The following is a 16,624-nucleotide window of genomic DNA, read 5'->3' on the forward strand; positions in this document are numbered from 1 at the left end:
CAAAATAAAATAATAAATTACGAAAATAATAAATAAAGAAAATTGTTAAGTAATAATATTAGTAATTGTTAAAGGGATCTGGGAAAATGGCATACATATGTGTGTGTATATATGCACATATATATGCACATATCACGGATCTCCGCATTGCGCTATAACGACGCTATCGTCCTTCTATACACCTTTATATGCACCAGCTATTCATAGATATCGAATAGTGCTTTCGAAAATTTAATCCCGCATATTCTATCATGTTTTTTCATTTTCAATTTTTCTAAAATAATTGCATCATCTATGTTGACGATAAATATATTTATATCAATTATAATTGTTTTAATTTAGAACAAAATATATATATATGGCTACCGTTTCGATCGTAAATTTTATTTTAGATTGATATTCGTATTATTTTCAATAAAAAAAGAAAAATTATATGAACATTATTTACGAATTTAAATATTTGTTAGAACATTTACACGTGACCTAGTTATAATTATTTGTATTTGTTTATTATATAAAATCGATTGATTCCCGTTGTTAAATACGTTATTGGTAATTGTGTTGATTTCCTTCCTACTTTTAGAATATTTCTTCTGGCAGCCGCATTTCCGATATCGTCGAGATTTTTTCGGAACTGCGTCGTTAAAATCATACGTGCGTTTCGGTTCTCGTAAAATGACGTGACGAAATATATTTTTAATCGTTATATATGTATATATGTGTTTCTTAGAAAAAGAAAATTTATTTACGTTTCAATATAATTTTATATATTTTCAATTCTTTATTTGAATCAATCTAGTTGTAAGTGTTCTATATTTATACATAGAACATTTGTATTTAGTGCATAGTAGTGCCACAAATACAGATTGTTTGTGATCTGTTCCCATGTGATTTTATATAAACTGTTATATTACAGTGATTAAATAGATTTGTTTTTTTTTCTACAAATTGAAAATAATAATAAAATGTTGGCGATATTAAAAACTAAAGATTAATTCTTACCTTCTTAAATATGATTTTTGTTTCGAATAACCTAATTTTAAGGAGATTTTGATCAATGGTTGGTATTTTAATAAACAGATTATAATCTATTTCTCTTTTTATCTCACATTGCAAGCGTAACCATTATAAATACATATAAAAAAGTATAAATATTCATCTAAAATATCTAAGAATGAAATGATGAGAAAATAATGTGTGAACATGTGTTTAAATAAACGATATTAATTACCATTATAAAATGATTATTAGCATGATGATAAAATATATAAATAGCTGCATCATTGTTCACTGGAATGAAATAAATTAAGTGCTTAGTTGTACTAAACGTGCATTTCTTGACATATTTCTTAAAAGGCAAAAAATTGTTAAAACATGATTGCCCTCAAAATAATTCTTTATCTCAGCACAGAAAATCCTCGTGCTCTTACAAAACGGAATGGTCTGCATTGTATCTGACGTGAATGATTTTCAGGTGTTTCTTGTACCGTTGTTATATCATTCTCTTTATTCCAACCACGTTTAGGAGATTCTATACCAAAAGGACTATATAATTTAGTTGGTGTACGTCCTAATAATTGGCGAGAACGTGATTGAGGAGTTTGCGTTTTATAATTTCCAGGAGATTGTTGTTCTTCCAGTCTTTGACGCCTTCGCGTTGAGCTTCTAAATTTCTATATGATAGGAAATCAATAAAATAAATATACAATAAATATTACAATTAATTTACATAATTAATATGATATATAAATGTAACCAACCTGTGAAATAGTACCAAACGTTGTTCTTACAGTTGATATGGTTTTAGATAATCTTTCAGCACCATTTCGTAAAGCTCGTCTAGAATCAGCAGACACGTTTCCAAGACTCAAATTATTCCAACCACGTTCAGTAACATCTTTCTCTTTCGAAGTTTTCTGTTTGGAAGACTCATTAGATTTGTCTTTGTCGAAACGATCTTGAAGACGTTGTCTAAGGTTTTTAGAAGTACGTATCAATTCTGGCGAATTTCGAACACTTAAAACCTCACGATGGAACGTGAACGAGACGCTACGAGAATCAGGACGCATTTTAAAGATATTGTAATGTTCTTAGTCTCACGATATTCTTTTTGGAATCTAATTGAAAATTAGATTTATTTAATGTTAAATCAAAGTATTACTTCACTTATGATTTCATTAACATATGTAGCTGTTACGAAGAATACTTTAAATATCCGCATTCTCTCTCTGAAATGAAGCGTCGTCGGAGCTCGTTGCTAACCGTTGCTACTGACAAAACATCGATAGATGCTGACTATGTATTCATATCTCGATGCAACTCTCGCATATCTCGAAAGTATGAAATAAATAATTTGTATTGACCTATATATTTTCTTAACTTTTCTTTATTTATATAGTACTTTATATTAGCCTACTTTTATTTATTGATATATTTATTTATTAGATTATTAAATGCATATTTTCATAATTAAAAAGTTTTCTCATTGGCGATTTCGTATTGAATTTTCCGCTTTCTCGAGTAATCGAAAGTCAGTTCGTTAAGATGGCGCTAATTTTCTGTTTCTCTCTCTTATCTCGATAGAGAGATGTTCGTTGTCATTTATATTAAAATGTCTAGAAATTTATATAGACAACGAATATTTAAAACATTAAAGTGCTATATTTTACTTTGATAATTTATTTTTGTGGTTTTTTACGTAGTTTAAACGTGCAATGTATTGTGTTTTTGACTTAAAATTCGGTTTAATACCAAACAACGTATTACGCGTCCAAGTGAATAAAGAGTGGATGAATAATAAACATTTGGAATGGAGATTTTTTAATAAGAATATCGATATTTTTCTTAACACATTAATACGTGGAAAATAACAAGTGTCTGTCAAGAGTTGGCCGAATAATACGAAATTAAGTATATAACCTCAAAATGAGTTATAATAAGAAAGTATCATATTTTTACAATCCGGATGTTGGAAATTTTCATTATGGTCCTGGACACCCAATGAAACCTCATAGATTGTCCGTCATTCATAGTTTGGTTCTTAATTATGGTTTACATAAGAAAATGCAAATATACCGTCCCTATCGTGCAAGCACTCACGATATGTGCCGGTTTCATTCAGACGAATATGTGGAATTTTTACAAAGAGTTACGCCACAAAATTTACAAGGATATACGAAATATCTTAGTCATTTTAATGTAGGAGATGACTGTCCTGTTTTCGAAGGACTATTTGATTTTTGTTCTATGTATACTGGGGCATCTTTGGAAGGTGCTACTAAATTAAATAACAATTGTTGCGATATAGCAATCAACTGGAGCGGAGGTTTGCACCATGCTAAAAAATTCGAAGCATCAGGATTTTGTTACATAAATGATATTGTAATAGCTATTTTAGAATTATTAAAATATCATGCTAGAGTATTATATATAGATATTGACGTTCATCATGGGGATGGTGTACAAGAAGCATTTTATCTTACTGACAGAGTCATGACTGTTTCGTTTCACAAATATGGAAATTATTTTTTTCCTGGAACAGGAGACATGTATGAGATAGGAGCAGAAAGTGGCAGATATTATTCTGTAAATGTACCATTGAAGGAGGGTATAGATGATACATCTTATGTACAGGTATTTAAGCCTGTAATCTCGCACGTCATGGAGTTCTTTCAACCAACTGCAATTGTATTACAATGTGGTGCAGATTCTTTAGCAAATGATAGACTTGGATGTTTCAGTTTAAGTACTAAAGGTCATGGAGAATGCGTGAAATTTGTCAGAGACTTACATGTACCTTTACTTACTGTTGGTGGAGGTGGTTATACTCTTCGTAATGTAGCACGTTGTTGGACATATGAAACATCTTTACTTGTTGATGAACAGATCAGCAATGAATTACCTTATACCGAATACTTAGAATATTTTGCACCAGACTTTACATTGCATCCTGAAGTTGTTACAAGACCAGATAATGCAAATAGCAAACAATATTTAGAAGCAATAACAAGGCATGTTTATGATAATTTAAAAATGATACAACATTCACCGAGTGTTCAAATGCAAGATGTACCATGCGATGCATTATCACCAGAAGAAGAAAGACAACCAGAGCCTGATCCGGATTCTAGACAAAATGCACAAGACACAGATAAAATAATTGAGCCAGCTAACGAATATTATTCAGGTGATAAAGATCAAGATAAAATGGATGTGAGTGAAACATGATGAAAATAAAAGAAATCTAATTCTATGAATGAATAAAAATGACAAATTCAATTTTTATGCTTGCAATGAATGTACTAAAAACAAAGTCAATTGTAACAACTGAAAAACTACAGATAATTATATACTGTAATATAGACACATATTTACTGTAAATAATTATTTTGATTATAAAGTCTAATACACTTATTTTTAATTATCTAACGATTGTACTGTAAAATAATTAAATTATATCTTTTATCTAAACGAATGTTATTTTTTTTTATGTCGCAAATAATATTTGGTGAAATTAAAATAGAGAAAAAAAATATAGTTTTTTTAAATATCCATATATCAGGCAAGTTTATTGTTTTATATCAGACAGCATATTGTCTATATTAATATAACAACGACGACAAGGACGATATTAATATTAGCGCTAATGATAAGAACAATAACGATAACGTCTGTATCTCTGTATCGAGGCTACCTTCCTATATCACAGAGAACTTAGCCTTTAATCATTTCTTTTTCTTTTTAATTCTATCTCATTCAATAAAATAGAACATAAACAATCTCTTCTAATAATATGCTGCTTTGCTTCATAGTGGACTAAACATGACTAATGCAATAAATTAGATATCTTAAATTAAGGCGCTTAGTTCTGTACATCGTTCATAAATTTACAAAAGTATTTCGAAAAATAATCCAAGTACAAAAATACAGTATGAGGAACGCAAATACTTGACATTTATTATTTGCAAATATGTAAGACTCTACTATGTAAACATGTATTTTCGCATTTGCAATGCAGCATGTTGCAATGCGTATAGCATAGTTCTGCCAAGAAGACACTGCAAAGCACAGTTATATATTTATTATAGAAAGTCGTGTGAAGTTTGCATTTAATTTTATATATATATATATATCTTTCCTTTTATATATTTATATGTATATATATAAAAGGTATTTGTTTTATACTTTCGTTAGATTTAAATATCCATATTTCTTGGTTTTTAACTATACATAGTATGTATGCGTACACATGTGTAAATAAGTTTTCAGTCTCATGATAAAAGCAATTCCATTTGGTGTGTAGTCTTCCATCGAATTCTCTGTATGCTTCAATAGATCCTTTCACATAAAGCTATATATACAGTATAGGCAGTGCTCTAATCCAGCAATAATCAAAAATTCGTATAAAATTGTGTCTTGCAGAATTTAGTTGACTAGATGCCGTTGTTCTTGATCACTCAAATAAGTGTTAAGAGAATTCAATGGAAAAGATGATATAGCTTGATCTTTGATAATGACCACAATTACGTTTCAAAATGTTTATAAATACTAGTCACATATGTCATGACTTGTTGCCAATCAGGTCGTTCCAGTTGACACATTTCTCCTATGTTCTGTGAAGAAAGAAGATTTATAATTATTGCTCGCAATAAATTCTTAATTTATTCATATTTTTACATTTTCTTTATCATTTCGTTAATTATAAAAACTGATGGATTTTTTATTCTTTTTTTCAACTTACCAAAGTAGTAGGTATGCCAACACTTTCAGCTGCAGAGAATGCGATGGAGAAATTTTTTTTTTTTTCGGCAGGCGTTAAAGTATCATACGGTACTTTATATGGAAGATACGAATGAAGAATAGCACAAAGAGCTAAGCCATCATTCCAAGAGCTGCTAAAATTAGTTATATCGATATTTCGATAGCCTAATGTTTTGTTTTGACACCATTTAAGTAATGCATTTCTCTTTGAACCTCCATTCTTGATTAAACCGCAAAGAGGATCTTTACGTTCTGATAAATCTGCCACACTATTTCGACGAACAAAATCAATAGCCTTGACATTTAGTGCAGCAGAATCCAAAAGTTCACCAGGACTTAAAACCACAGGTACTGCTGATTTTGTTTCTGTGTTAAGGAATTGGAAGATAACATGGTTGAGTAAAGTAAATTTATCAAGCTTTATTTGTTACATGTAATGTGAAGCTATTTATCTTATGTAGTGTATATATAAGCAGTAAAAATTTGATGAAATAATAGAATGCAGAGTATAATGATTCCGATGAGATAACAATATTTCTACATTCAAAATTACCATAGAAAAATTACAGGAAATGATAACATAATAAATAAATAATCGATCAAATCACCTTTATTTATATGAAAACAAAAAAAAATGAATGATAAACATGCAATTACGTGAGATATATTGAAGCGCAGAAGAAAGTGAGATATGAGTGTTCATTCTTTTTTTATTTTTTAAATTAAAGATTATCCTTTGTAGCTTAAGTTACATATAAAGCCAAATACTCAATGAAATTAAAATTTACAGCCTAATGGTTTACGTCTTCGAAATGATTATTAATACATATTAAAAAAAAATGGTCTACATATTAAATATCTAAACGCATGAATACTGAAAAATAAATGAAATAGGATCTAAAGAAGCATAAATATTAGAATATATAATAAAAGCATGAATTAAAATAGCAACTTGTGTCCATTATACTTGAAGTTATATGGTAAATTACCTGATAATGGTTTCCTATTTATAGCCGTCTGTGTTTTATTATTATTTGGTGCATTTGATGTACAAATTAAATTGTTTATTTGTTGCTGATCTCTTAAAGGAGATTTCAGTGTCATTATATCATTCGTTCCAATAGAATTCAAAGATGATGTTGAACTGCTGCGGCTTCCAGGTCCTAATACAAAATAGATGAAATAAGCAATATATATGAGAATAATAGAGTATAATGAAAAAACATATAAGACATACCAGCTTTAGCCTGTTTTGTAGCATTTTCAATACTTTCTATTAGACATTTAACAGATAATCTAGAATCTTGGCGCGAAATATTAGCCTTTCTTACACTTGTCAAAACACATTGTTGTGTAGTTTCCGTTGGTGTACTTGCTGGCCTTGGGGGTGGCTGTTGTACAACTTTTTGATTTGCTGAAAAATCGATCCGATCTATTCAAAAATATTCCTTGATTACAACAAATTTCAAAATTTAATTTGACAAAACAAAGCAACAAGCAAAACAAATAATATGTATGAAATAAAGCGCAAATAATAGAAAAATTGTTTCTGGGGGAAGGGGGAAGAAAGAAAAACAATTAAAAATAAAAATAAATAAATGTAGAATATTATATATATGTAATAAATCCCAAGACACCTAAAAAAATTTTATTTTTAAAGGATAACAACATAAAGCAAATAGTTTTAAAAACACAAGAAGCTAACAACAATAAGTGGATCAAGAAGGATTAGACATATATGTAGTAACTTGAAAACCTATAAACACATTTGGGGCTAGCATATAAGATATTAAACTTTCTGTATTCATGGCTAGCTTATAAACGAGGACAAACAATGAGTCGAGTTTTGCAGTAAAAGCAATCAATCATTGTTCCACACTATAGTAGCGACTTACGGTCGCAAGTTTTTCCTATTAGTGAACGTCGACCTGCTCTCAGTTCCACATCTTCTATGATAGTCTCAAATTTGTCTCTCAAGGATGATGTGCGACCTATCGCTCGATCCTTGCTTAGCAAGGAAAAATTAGTATCATTTTGCGATACATCTGATACAATACCCGTACTATAATTGCCACCGTTCGCTGATGTTTTTCTAATAACATGACTGTTACTAACTTGTATCTTTTTATCTTCTATATCGAAATCCGCTTGCAAATTCATTCTTAAAAATTTTAAACGTTTCAGACGATTAGCTTCGCATAGAGCTAGATATCTGTCACTTTGTAAATCATTGTATTTGGATATATCTTTAAATGATTTTTTTAACATTCTAGTAGGAGAATATTGTTCGGATGTTTGATGAGTACTGTCTCTTAAAGTATAAGCTGAAGTTCTACTTGATGTGTATGATGGTGTCATAGAATGCATCGTATTGCAAATAGGAGGAGATATAGGAATATGCTTCATAGAAGACATAGATGGATAAGAATTACGCTTTTCTAAATAGTTACGTTTTGGATATTGAAAAGATTTTGATTTGTTAAATTCATAAATTGATTTTCCTGTACTCTTTCTTCGACAACTCAAGGAATCTACATCTTTGAATTGATCTTTTTCTAAATGAAATTTGGTGGAAATATTATTTGAACTGTAATTGTTATCTTTATTCTTGATGGGAATCGTAGTTATTTTTAATTTTGTTTCAATATTCCTTTGTCTGTAAATTGATGCATGTGTATTCGTATCATACGTTGAACGATAATTACATTTTACAGGAGATTTTTCACTATCATTAGTAGAAATACTATTCTTTTTTTCCTCATCTAAATTAGATTGATTTTTATTGGAATTTTCTTCTTTTTCTGTTTTATTCTTCACTTCATAATCAATTATTGGAAGAGATTCGTAACTTCTATGAGTCTTAATATTGTCATTGTTATGAGTTATTCTATAGAAATCAAGATTATCTAATGAGCTAGAAAAATTTTTATGTCGTAAATAATTGTTCATATTCAATTTTGGTCTATACTGTATATTATCCAAAAGTGAATCAACTATTTCGCTACTCGGTTTGGATTCATATTTTTTTAAGAATAATCGTTTCTTTTTATCGGTCAAGTTAACAGTTTCTTCTATTGAATTATTTTCTTCCGAAAGTTCGTACGAGGAGTTCTCTTTATTACCCATCGTAAGAATATCTTTGGTCACAGTTTCTTCGAAAATCGGTGGATTTTCTATAGAAGATTTTTCATTAGGAATTTCTGAGATTGAATTTGAATCAGTTTCGTTAAGAACTTTCTTTGCACTATTTTGCAATAACTTGCTCATTTCAGGATCTACTTCAAATTTGAGATCGTCCATTGAAGTGTCGATGTCGGAAAATACATAATTCTTAGGTACGAAAAATCTACTGTTAGAAATATTAATGCCATATGAATTTTGATCAACAGTTTGAATTCCTTTAATACTATTTAGTAGAGAGCTTTTAGAAGTTATATTTTTATCTATGCTAGGTGATCTAGGAATATAAAGTTTACGATGTTTATTCTCATTTTCTAAAGTCTTTTCTATATCCATATTCGTACTATTATTTATCTCCGAATATAGTTCTCTCTCCTGAATATTTATAGGTTTTTTAGTAGATAATTTTTCAGATAATTCATCATTGTCATTTTCTTTCGTCGAATCTACAACCTTACTTTCTAATATACTTAGTCCCGTATTCTTATCAGGGCTTCTAGTTTTTATGGGAGAAGCTGGACAAAATTCGATTTCTTTACCAGACATTAATTTTTCGTCTACTTTAATAACTTCTTTGACAGAGCATGGACTGCCTAGATCTGTTTCATCTTTAGATAACTTTGTAATATTTTCTTCTTTTGTTGTATCGATAGGAGTAAGCTCTATATATTTATTTGTTAGCTTGTATGAATTTTCTTTGATCATTTTTTGAACAAAATTAGTAGGTGGTATATGTCTTCTTATTTCGTAAGGACGTTTTGTAATGGTACGTCCACGTTTCAATATTATGCTAGTCGGTTTTCGTTTACTTCTGCTAGTAGTATCAAATATTTTATTGTTGGACACTGTGGTATTGCCTAATAGTGTGTAGACATTAAAAAAAAAAAAAGAAAAAAAAGAAAGAAGAAGCAATAAATTAATAACATATAATTTATGTAACTTCTGCTTATGTAAAGGAACAAAATAATTTTTTCCTTGTAACAATTATCGTTTAGTGAATAAATCCGAATCCAATTTGAGGAGAGAATTACTTTACATGTTATACTCGAATATTAAATTTGTTGAAGAATTAAAGGTACTTATCTTACCTTTATTGAGTTTATCTAGTTGAGCCTCTAATGATCTTAGTTTATCTCTTTGCGTTTTGTTTTCCAGAACCACACGTTCTAATTCGCTTTGGGCCTCAGTTTTGAAATCATTCGCAACTCTAACAGTCATAAGTAAATCCGTCTGGAATTGTTCCCACTCGGCACTTTCTTCTTGTCTCAATTTACGTTCCTCAGCTAAAGCACGTTCCAACTCGTACTGATGAGTTTGTGCCTCGCGTTCTCTCCTCTGTGCTTCGCTAAGAGCAGCCTTCAATTCTCTTTTATCTTCTAGATGTCGTTGACATTGTGTTTGTAATTCTGCTAAAGAATCTCTTACTAGTTGTAATTCTGTACTGACAGAAAGTCGCTCGTCTTTCAATTGATTTAATCTATATTCCAAGTCGTCAATAGCCGATTTAGCATTATTTCGAGCAACCTATACATTTATTTACGATGTATTAGTTATTTTGTATATTTATTAAAACAAATATTCATACACTATTAAAATCATACCTTGTATTCTTCTTGAAGCTGAGAATATTGATCCCTAAGACGATCATGATCACAATGTGAACGTGCTAGTTGTTCTTGCAAAGCTGCTGCTTGTGTTTCTAATGTATCCTTTTCACGTCTAGCAGCATCTAATAATTCGTCAGCTTCGCTTTTATTTTCTACTTGTCTTGATTGCTCTAATTCTTCTATCTTAGCTCTGGCATTATCCAGCAAAGTAGCTAATCTGCTTATTTCTATGCTTCTGTTTGCACCTTCTTGACGTGCTTCTGCTAATTCTACATCTAATTGTTTACGTTCTATATTGACTGTTTCTATAGTAGATTCAAGCAAATTGACACATTTTCTTAATCTCTCTGCTTCAGTGGCATTAGCATCGGCAGTTGTTCTTAAATTTTTCAATTCTGATGTTAATTCTTCTTGCTTCTGAAGCAAAGCCTCTCGTTCTTCTTGAGCACTCTAAAATATAAAAAATACAATGATAACATATTAATCGATATATAACATAGAATAATTTTATGATTGGATAAATTGATATGTATATTTACTTTTAACAAGTCAACTAATTTTTGTTCTCTTTCTGTGTTATACCCTTTAGAAGATTCTTGAGGTTGTTCTTCTCTTAATAAAAGTCCTTGTAACGTATCAACTTTAGATCTCGAATCTTCAAGTTTTTCTGTTTGTCGACATAATGATTCCAAAAGAACACCCTTTTCTTCTGTTAATCTTTCATTATCAGCTTGTAATTCTGTCAATTGAGCCTATAAACGAATGAACACGTTTAATATACTGATTCATCAGTGAAATATCATTTTGAAAATGATTGATTATACATACTTGTAAATCGCTCAATTCTTGAATAGTTGCCTGTAGCTCTTCATTAGTAGAATAATGCGTTTCTTCCATTTGTAGTATTCTGTCTTGAAGACAAGCCACTGAAACTTCAGATATAGAGCTAGAGGAATGTTTATCCCAATCCGGAGTCGTGCATTGCGCATTATCTTGTGATATATTTGCATTTGGCGTACAGCTATCATCTTGAGGTATAGCAATCGAAGCTGGTGCAGAATTATGAAGCCTTGATGCATCTAATAGCAGCTGTTGCTTCTCTGAATCAGATAACGGAGAGTGAGCTACATTCCTAAGACGGGCGCGAAGAGCTTCATTCTCTTCTGTAAGGCGATCTAACTCCAGACTATGCTGCTCCTGTAATCAATACGTACTCATCGTTAAACAAAAGCTGAAAATTTCTATCAAATATTGTAACAATTAATTGAAGAATTTGGCATTAGTTTTTAAATCTTCATTGCAACTTATATAAAACATTGAGGATTTAATTTAAACCATTAATAAAAGGAAACTGCTAAAAACATTGAAGGGAAATACTGATTGTTGATAGTCATGTTTTGATTGAAAATAATTATAAAAATGGATTAAAATGAAAAGTAAAAAAATAGAAAAGTTCATTTGATTTTTATAATAATAGTAAGGATAACTGTCAATCTTGCAGGTTAGGTTCCATGCGTTATAATATATCTTCTTCTTCCTGAATGCTGATCGATTAGATAATGAATGAAAGATGTAAAGCATGTTAATGTATAATAGAAAATGATTGTTCATATTACCGACGGTGCGGAAAAGCAACGTTTTTTCATATCGTTCTCCGTGATTCCCGTTTAGAAACTTTTTCTCTTCGTAAACATCCCCGCATTTTACGCCCTCTGCTTGTCTTCTAATAAGCCGACTTTCTCACTATCCGTTATTTTAACGGACCGTTAAACTATCGTGTCCGTTGGGAATAAAAATGTGCAAAGCTTACACACGCGATTCTAGGAGATTCTTGACGATTATCGTATTGCATTAAAACTGATTTCAAAACCGTATTGTTAATTAAATCTTCTTAATGTCCTTAATCACAATCAAATTTCAATCTTTCATTACTTTTAAATGTCGACCAAATTTCAAAAAGTTAGGGGATGTTTTTGGGGAATTAGTAAAATGAAAAATATTTGAATAAGTTAAACGTTAGAGTAACTCAGCAAAATTATTTCAAATCACTATTACAAAAATTAATACACAATTTTAATCGTATCGAGAATATAAAAATAGCAGCTAATAAAAAGGGAAAATGAAAATTTGAACGGAAGTCATGACTAATTTTTTGATTCCTCTAATGATCCAATAAGACAGAGGCTTCCGAAACTTTTATAGACCAAGATCCACTTTTGAAAAGGGTCATTTTTCGCGACTCACGCTTCAGGAATCTCAACAATAAATATTTAAGCGCCAGGGGCTGCGTCAGGGTTACTTTTACAAGATTAGTTCGTTCTGGTTATATTCCAATTATATTTTGACACATCACCGTGTCATACAAAAATATCTGGGATATTTGAAGCTTCGGTTCATTCTATAATTACGTACTCTACGAAATTCTCGAATTTATAAGACTTATACATGGACAATAATAATGACGATAATGAATTTATTTAGCATTTATCATTGATTATTAATATGCAGATCGATCGTATCATTTGTAATGATGTAACACATTTTAATCTTACACATCCAACTCGATCTTTCGCGATCAAGTATACTTATATATATCTGGGTACACCTTGTATGTTTTCCTTGTAAGGTCGGCGACGTTATGCAAGGGGTGGGGATTACGAGGAAGGATAGAAAAGGGAGAAGAAACGAAGACCACGTGAGGAAATTTCGTGAGCCACGTGATCATCATCATCATCATCATCATCATCATCATCATCAAGACAATAAGGACTATCCGAGTTTAAGAAGAAAAAAGAAACAAATAACATATATATAAAGAGTTATATCGATTGCGATTTCACCGAAGAAGTTGTTCGATGTTTTTTCGATGACTTTTTTGTCCTCCTATCTATCGATCTTGTTAACATTTAATTACAACCAACTAGAATTAAAACCGCTAACGCGACTTTCACGTCGGCAACATTAATTAATCCCCAATTAATTCGTCAACATTCTGTCGTTGTCTTATAACTTTCACCGCAGCTTGTCTCGATCAATTTATATTATTTTGTTCTTTCTCTTTTCAGCTCGTATTATATTTTTTCTTTGAGAAACCTTTAAGGAAATCGATCGAGTCAAACTTTTGTAACGTCTACGAGAGCTGAGACATGTCATTGATACAATAAAAACCCAAATAATCTTCAAGATTGTGTTTTATCAAAGATATTTTAACGATCATTGTAAATAATTGTTAAAACTTTAGGAATTATTAGACGAATTATATTTATAGTCAAGAGATTGTATAAATATCCTAATTTTATTGAAATTGAATCTTCAGACCAAGATCCTTAACTGCTTCCAAATGAATAATCTTTTAAATATGAGATATAAGAGAAATTTCTATTACCTTGAGAGAGGCGAGTTCAGTTTTGAGCTCGCGTAGAGATTGAGCGTCAGTAGATGCTTCCCTTAGGTCAGCCTCAAGCCGGGCACGATCCTTTCGTAAGATCTCGATTTCCCGTTCCAGCTCCTGCATCCTGGACCCCTTAGCGGGTCCCTTGTGATGCTGTTGCTGATTCTTGGCGTTGCTCTTGGGAGCTTCTTTACCGATCGAACTCCAGTTTTCTGTCGATAAGTTCTCAGTTTTTGTTTCGAGCGAGGCGGCGCTCGGGGCCTGACGCAGGGGGACCTGTTGCTGTTGTGGTTGTTGTTGTTGTGTGCCCTGCGTCGATTGCTGCTGCTGCTGCTGCTGTTGTTGCTGCTGCTGCTGCTGCTGGCTTTGCTGTCCTCTGCGAAACAGCGATTTGAACTTCATCATGGTCGACTACTATATGCGCTCTCGATTCTCAAGTTCTTTTTCGAAAAATGAAGACACATTATTTTCAACGACCCTGAGAGAGGACCTTTGTTGTTCCCCCTCCCCTACACTCCCCCACTCCTTTCAAGTAAAGATGACGCACAGGGGCCTGAAATTTGCAGGTTCTTTGCACTTTTACTTTTCAACGCGCAATACGTTTCTTTATTGTTCCTTTTGTTTCTTTCTGCGTAAGGCACAGTGTCGTGATCACTTGTTGATTCTTGGTTCAACAACTCACCTGGCCGATGATGTAGATAACCACCCAAGGATAATATTAAATAATTTTTGATAGGAATGCAATCTCAACGTTAATCTCATAGCTAAAGATGGAATATTTTTCTTCTTTTCTTTTTGTTGTTCTGTCGAGATTGATGAACGATACCGAGTGACACGAATTGTTCTAGCGGTTCATCCGTTAACCGTAGGAGATTGTTATCTCCTGGTAAAGTATCTCTTTTTAAATATGGAAAAATAGAATGGATTATTATAATGACAGTAACCCAGTCGTCGTAGTCGACACGATCACAGACGACGTTACACGAGGCTGAGGATCGCCTCTCGCATCGCGTGCCACGAGCCAAGAGAAGAATTCGAAGATTCGTGCTCGAGGCACGACCTCGAGCCACTTTTTTTTTTTTCCAAAGAGAAAGATACTTTTTAACCGTTCATATATGTTCTATATTATCGTCTATCTATCGTACTTTTAGAGCCCTCACTATTCACTATTCAGACAAGTTTTCACAGGACAGTGACTATTTTTAAAAGGCCCATGGTCGGTCGTCGCATCGCCCTGTCGTCACAGACAACGAGTACCACTTGTTGCACGCGTCGTAACAACAGCCTCGCGATCCGCCGAACGTCTCCGCGATAGTTCCAAGTGAATGCAAACGCATTCTCGCGCACCTTTCTTTCTATCTATGTATATCTAATCTAACGCAAAACAAATTCATTCTTTCGTTTGGTGAGAATCTTCGTATGAGAATTAGGATGATTGAACAAAAAAAAACTGTAATTGATAAAGTTAGCTTCTTTCTCTCTCTCTCTTTACAGATTTTGTTATCCGTATTTTATTTGCTACTGATTTTACCTCTTAAAGAGAATAACAAAAAAAAAAGAATCACGATGCAAAAGAGAATAAGGATGTATATTAACAAGCAAACAAATGCATTCTTTCGTTTGGTGAGAATCTTCGTATGAGAATTAGGATGATTGAACAAAAAAAACTGTAATTGATAAAGTTAGCTTCTTTCTCTCTCTCTCTTTACAGATTTTGTTATCCGTATTTTATTTGCTACTGATTTTACCTCTTAAAGAGAATAACAAAAAAAAAAGAATCACGATGCAAAAGAGAATAAGGAAAAAATGTACGGTAAAGATTTGAACAGACACACACCGATCGACGGTGCATCGGGCACTGAGCGCAACTCAGCGGCCCTGCCCCCACCATTTGGTTTCTTTACCCCTACCCAGTGTTATATACCATCAGAGCGGGCTCGTTTCTACGGACCCGAGCGGGGCCGAAGGGCCACGGACTTGAAAAATGGGCTCGGTACTCTCTTCTTGCCTATCGCACGAAAGGGATCTCTTTCTCTCTTCTTCTGTATTTTTTTATTATTTCTTCCTCCTCCTCCCCCTCCTCCTCTTCTTCTTCTTCTTCTTCTTTGACTCGATAACGATTCGTCCAGGAAGAAATGTCAACGATCTCTGCGTATTTTTTTTTTTTTCTTTGATCATCTCGATTATATCGAATAATCCTTATCTTTTGTATTAGCTGGGAAAATGAAATGATAGCGCGCATCGTAATGCAAGATAAGCTCGCCAAGATAAGGAAAAATCTTTCTCGAGGATAACGCTGTTTTGATCGATAGGTACACCGGATTTGATTTGATTGGAAAGCGTTCGGAATTGCCTTTGCGGGAAATGCATTCTTCGCGAACAAACTGAGAACAAGTTGAATCGAGTCGAGTCGAGTCAAGTCGAGTCGTGTCGTGTCGTGTCGGATTCTGGTTTTTATTACGAGAGACCGTGCTCCTGTCCTTTAGATCTTTCGCCGATAAAATGATTTTATTCGTTCGACAAAAATACGGCGCCCGTTAAATTATTCGCGCTTCGCAGCCTTGTCGTTGTCACCTACTTTTAATTCGAGTTCGTCAACACGTTGCTGTTGCTTACTTCTTTGAGAAACGTGGATTATTCTCATCTTGAATATCGGATGATCGTTTCTATCAATTTTCCGATTAAA

The 16,624-nt window shown here is 32.3% G+C and overlaps 3 protein-coding genes across 7 annotated transcripts in view; 1 reads left to right on the forward strand and 2 right to left on the reverse strand.

Moving 5' to 3' along the window:
* Positions 1 to 748: 748 nt before the first annotated feature.
* Positions 749 to 2,282, reverse strand: LOC122526516. The gene is made up of 2 exons (XM_043649961.1): positions 1,761 to 2,282; positions 749 to 1,673 (listed from the first exon to the last, which is right to left on the reverse strand). Exons 1-2 carry the CDS (start codon positions 2,067 to 2,069, stop codon positions 1,398 to 1,400), a joined length of 585 nt encoding a protein of 194 aa, XP_043505896.1. The 5' UTR covers positions 2,070 to 2,282; the 3' UTR covers positions 749 to 1,397.
* A 261-nt stretch (positions 2,283 to 2,543) lies between these two features.
* LOC122526218 (histone deacetylase 3) lies at positions 2,544 to 4,402 on the forward strand. Its single transcript, XM_043649469.1, has one exon. It carries the CDS (start codon positions 2,926 to 2,928, stop codon positions 4,225 to 4,227), a length of 1,302 nt encoding a protein of 433 aa, XP_043505404.1. The 5' UTR covers positions 2,544 to 2,925; the 3' UTR covers positions 4,228 to 4,402.
* Positions 4,403 to 4,737: 335 nt separating this feature from the next.
* The window catches only part of LOC122526215 (cytospin-A), a 29,833-nt gene continuing 17,946 nt past the window's right edge, over positions 4,738 to 16,624 (reverse strand). For 2 of the 5 annotated variants that reach the window (XM_043649464.1, XM_043649463.1), the window contains exons 5-14: positions 13,933 to 14,314; positions 11,376 to 11,744; positions 11,087 to 11,299; positions 10,542 to 10,997; positions 10,029 to 10,464; positions 7,656 to 9,797; positions 6,998 to 7,192; positions 6,750 to 6,923; positions 5,741 to 6,126; positions 4,738 to 5,612 (exon numbers count right to left, since the gene is read on the reverse strand). In XM_043649464.1, coding sequence (XP_043505399.1) covers positions 5,523 to 5,612; positions 5,741 to 6,126; positions 6,750 to 6,923; positions 6,998 to 7,192; positions 7,656 to 9,797; positions 10,029 to 10,464; positions 10,542 to 10,997; positions 11,087 to 11,299; positions 11,376 to 11,744; positions 13,933 to 14,314 — 4,843 coding nt within the window. In that variant the 3' untranslated portion in view covers positions 4,738 to 5,522. Of the gene's footprint in view, positions 5,613 to 5,740; positions 6,127 to 6,749; positions 6,924 to 6,997; positions 7,193 to 7,655; positions 9,798 to 10,028; positions 10,465 to 10,541; positions 10,998 to 11,086; positions 11,300 to 11,375; positions 11,745 to 12,163; positions 12,270 to 13,932; positions 14,492 to 14,620; positions 15,517 to 16,624 lie in introns of those variants that run through there. The other 3 variants (XM_043649466.1, XM_043649465.1, XM_043649467.1) reach the window with 3 other exon arrangements.

This window comes from Polistes fuscatus, unplaced genomic scaffold (assembly GCF_010416935.1).
Source record: "Polistes fuscatus isolate 324 unplaced genomic scaffold, CU_Pfus_HIC Scaffold11, whole genome shotgun sequence".
In the NCBI taxonomy this organism is placed as follows: Eukaryota; Metazoa; Arthropoda; class Insecta; order Hymenoptera; family Vespidae; genus Polistes; species Polistes fuscatus.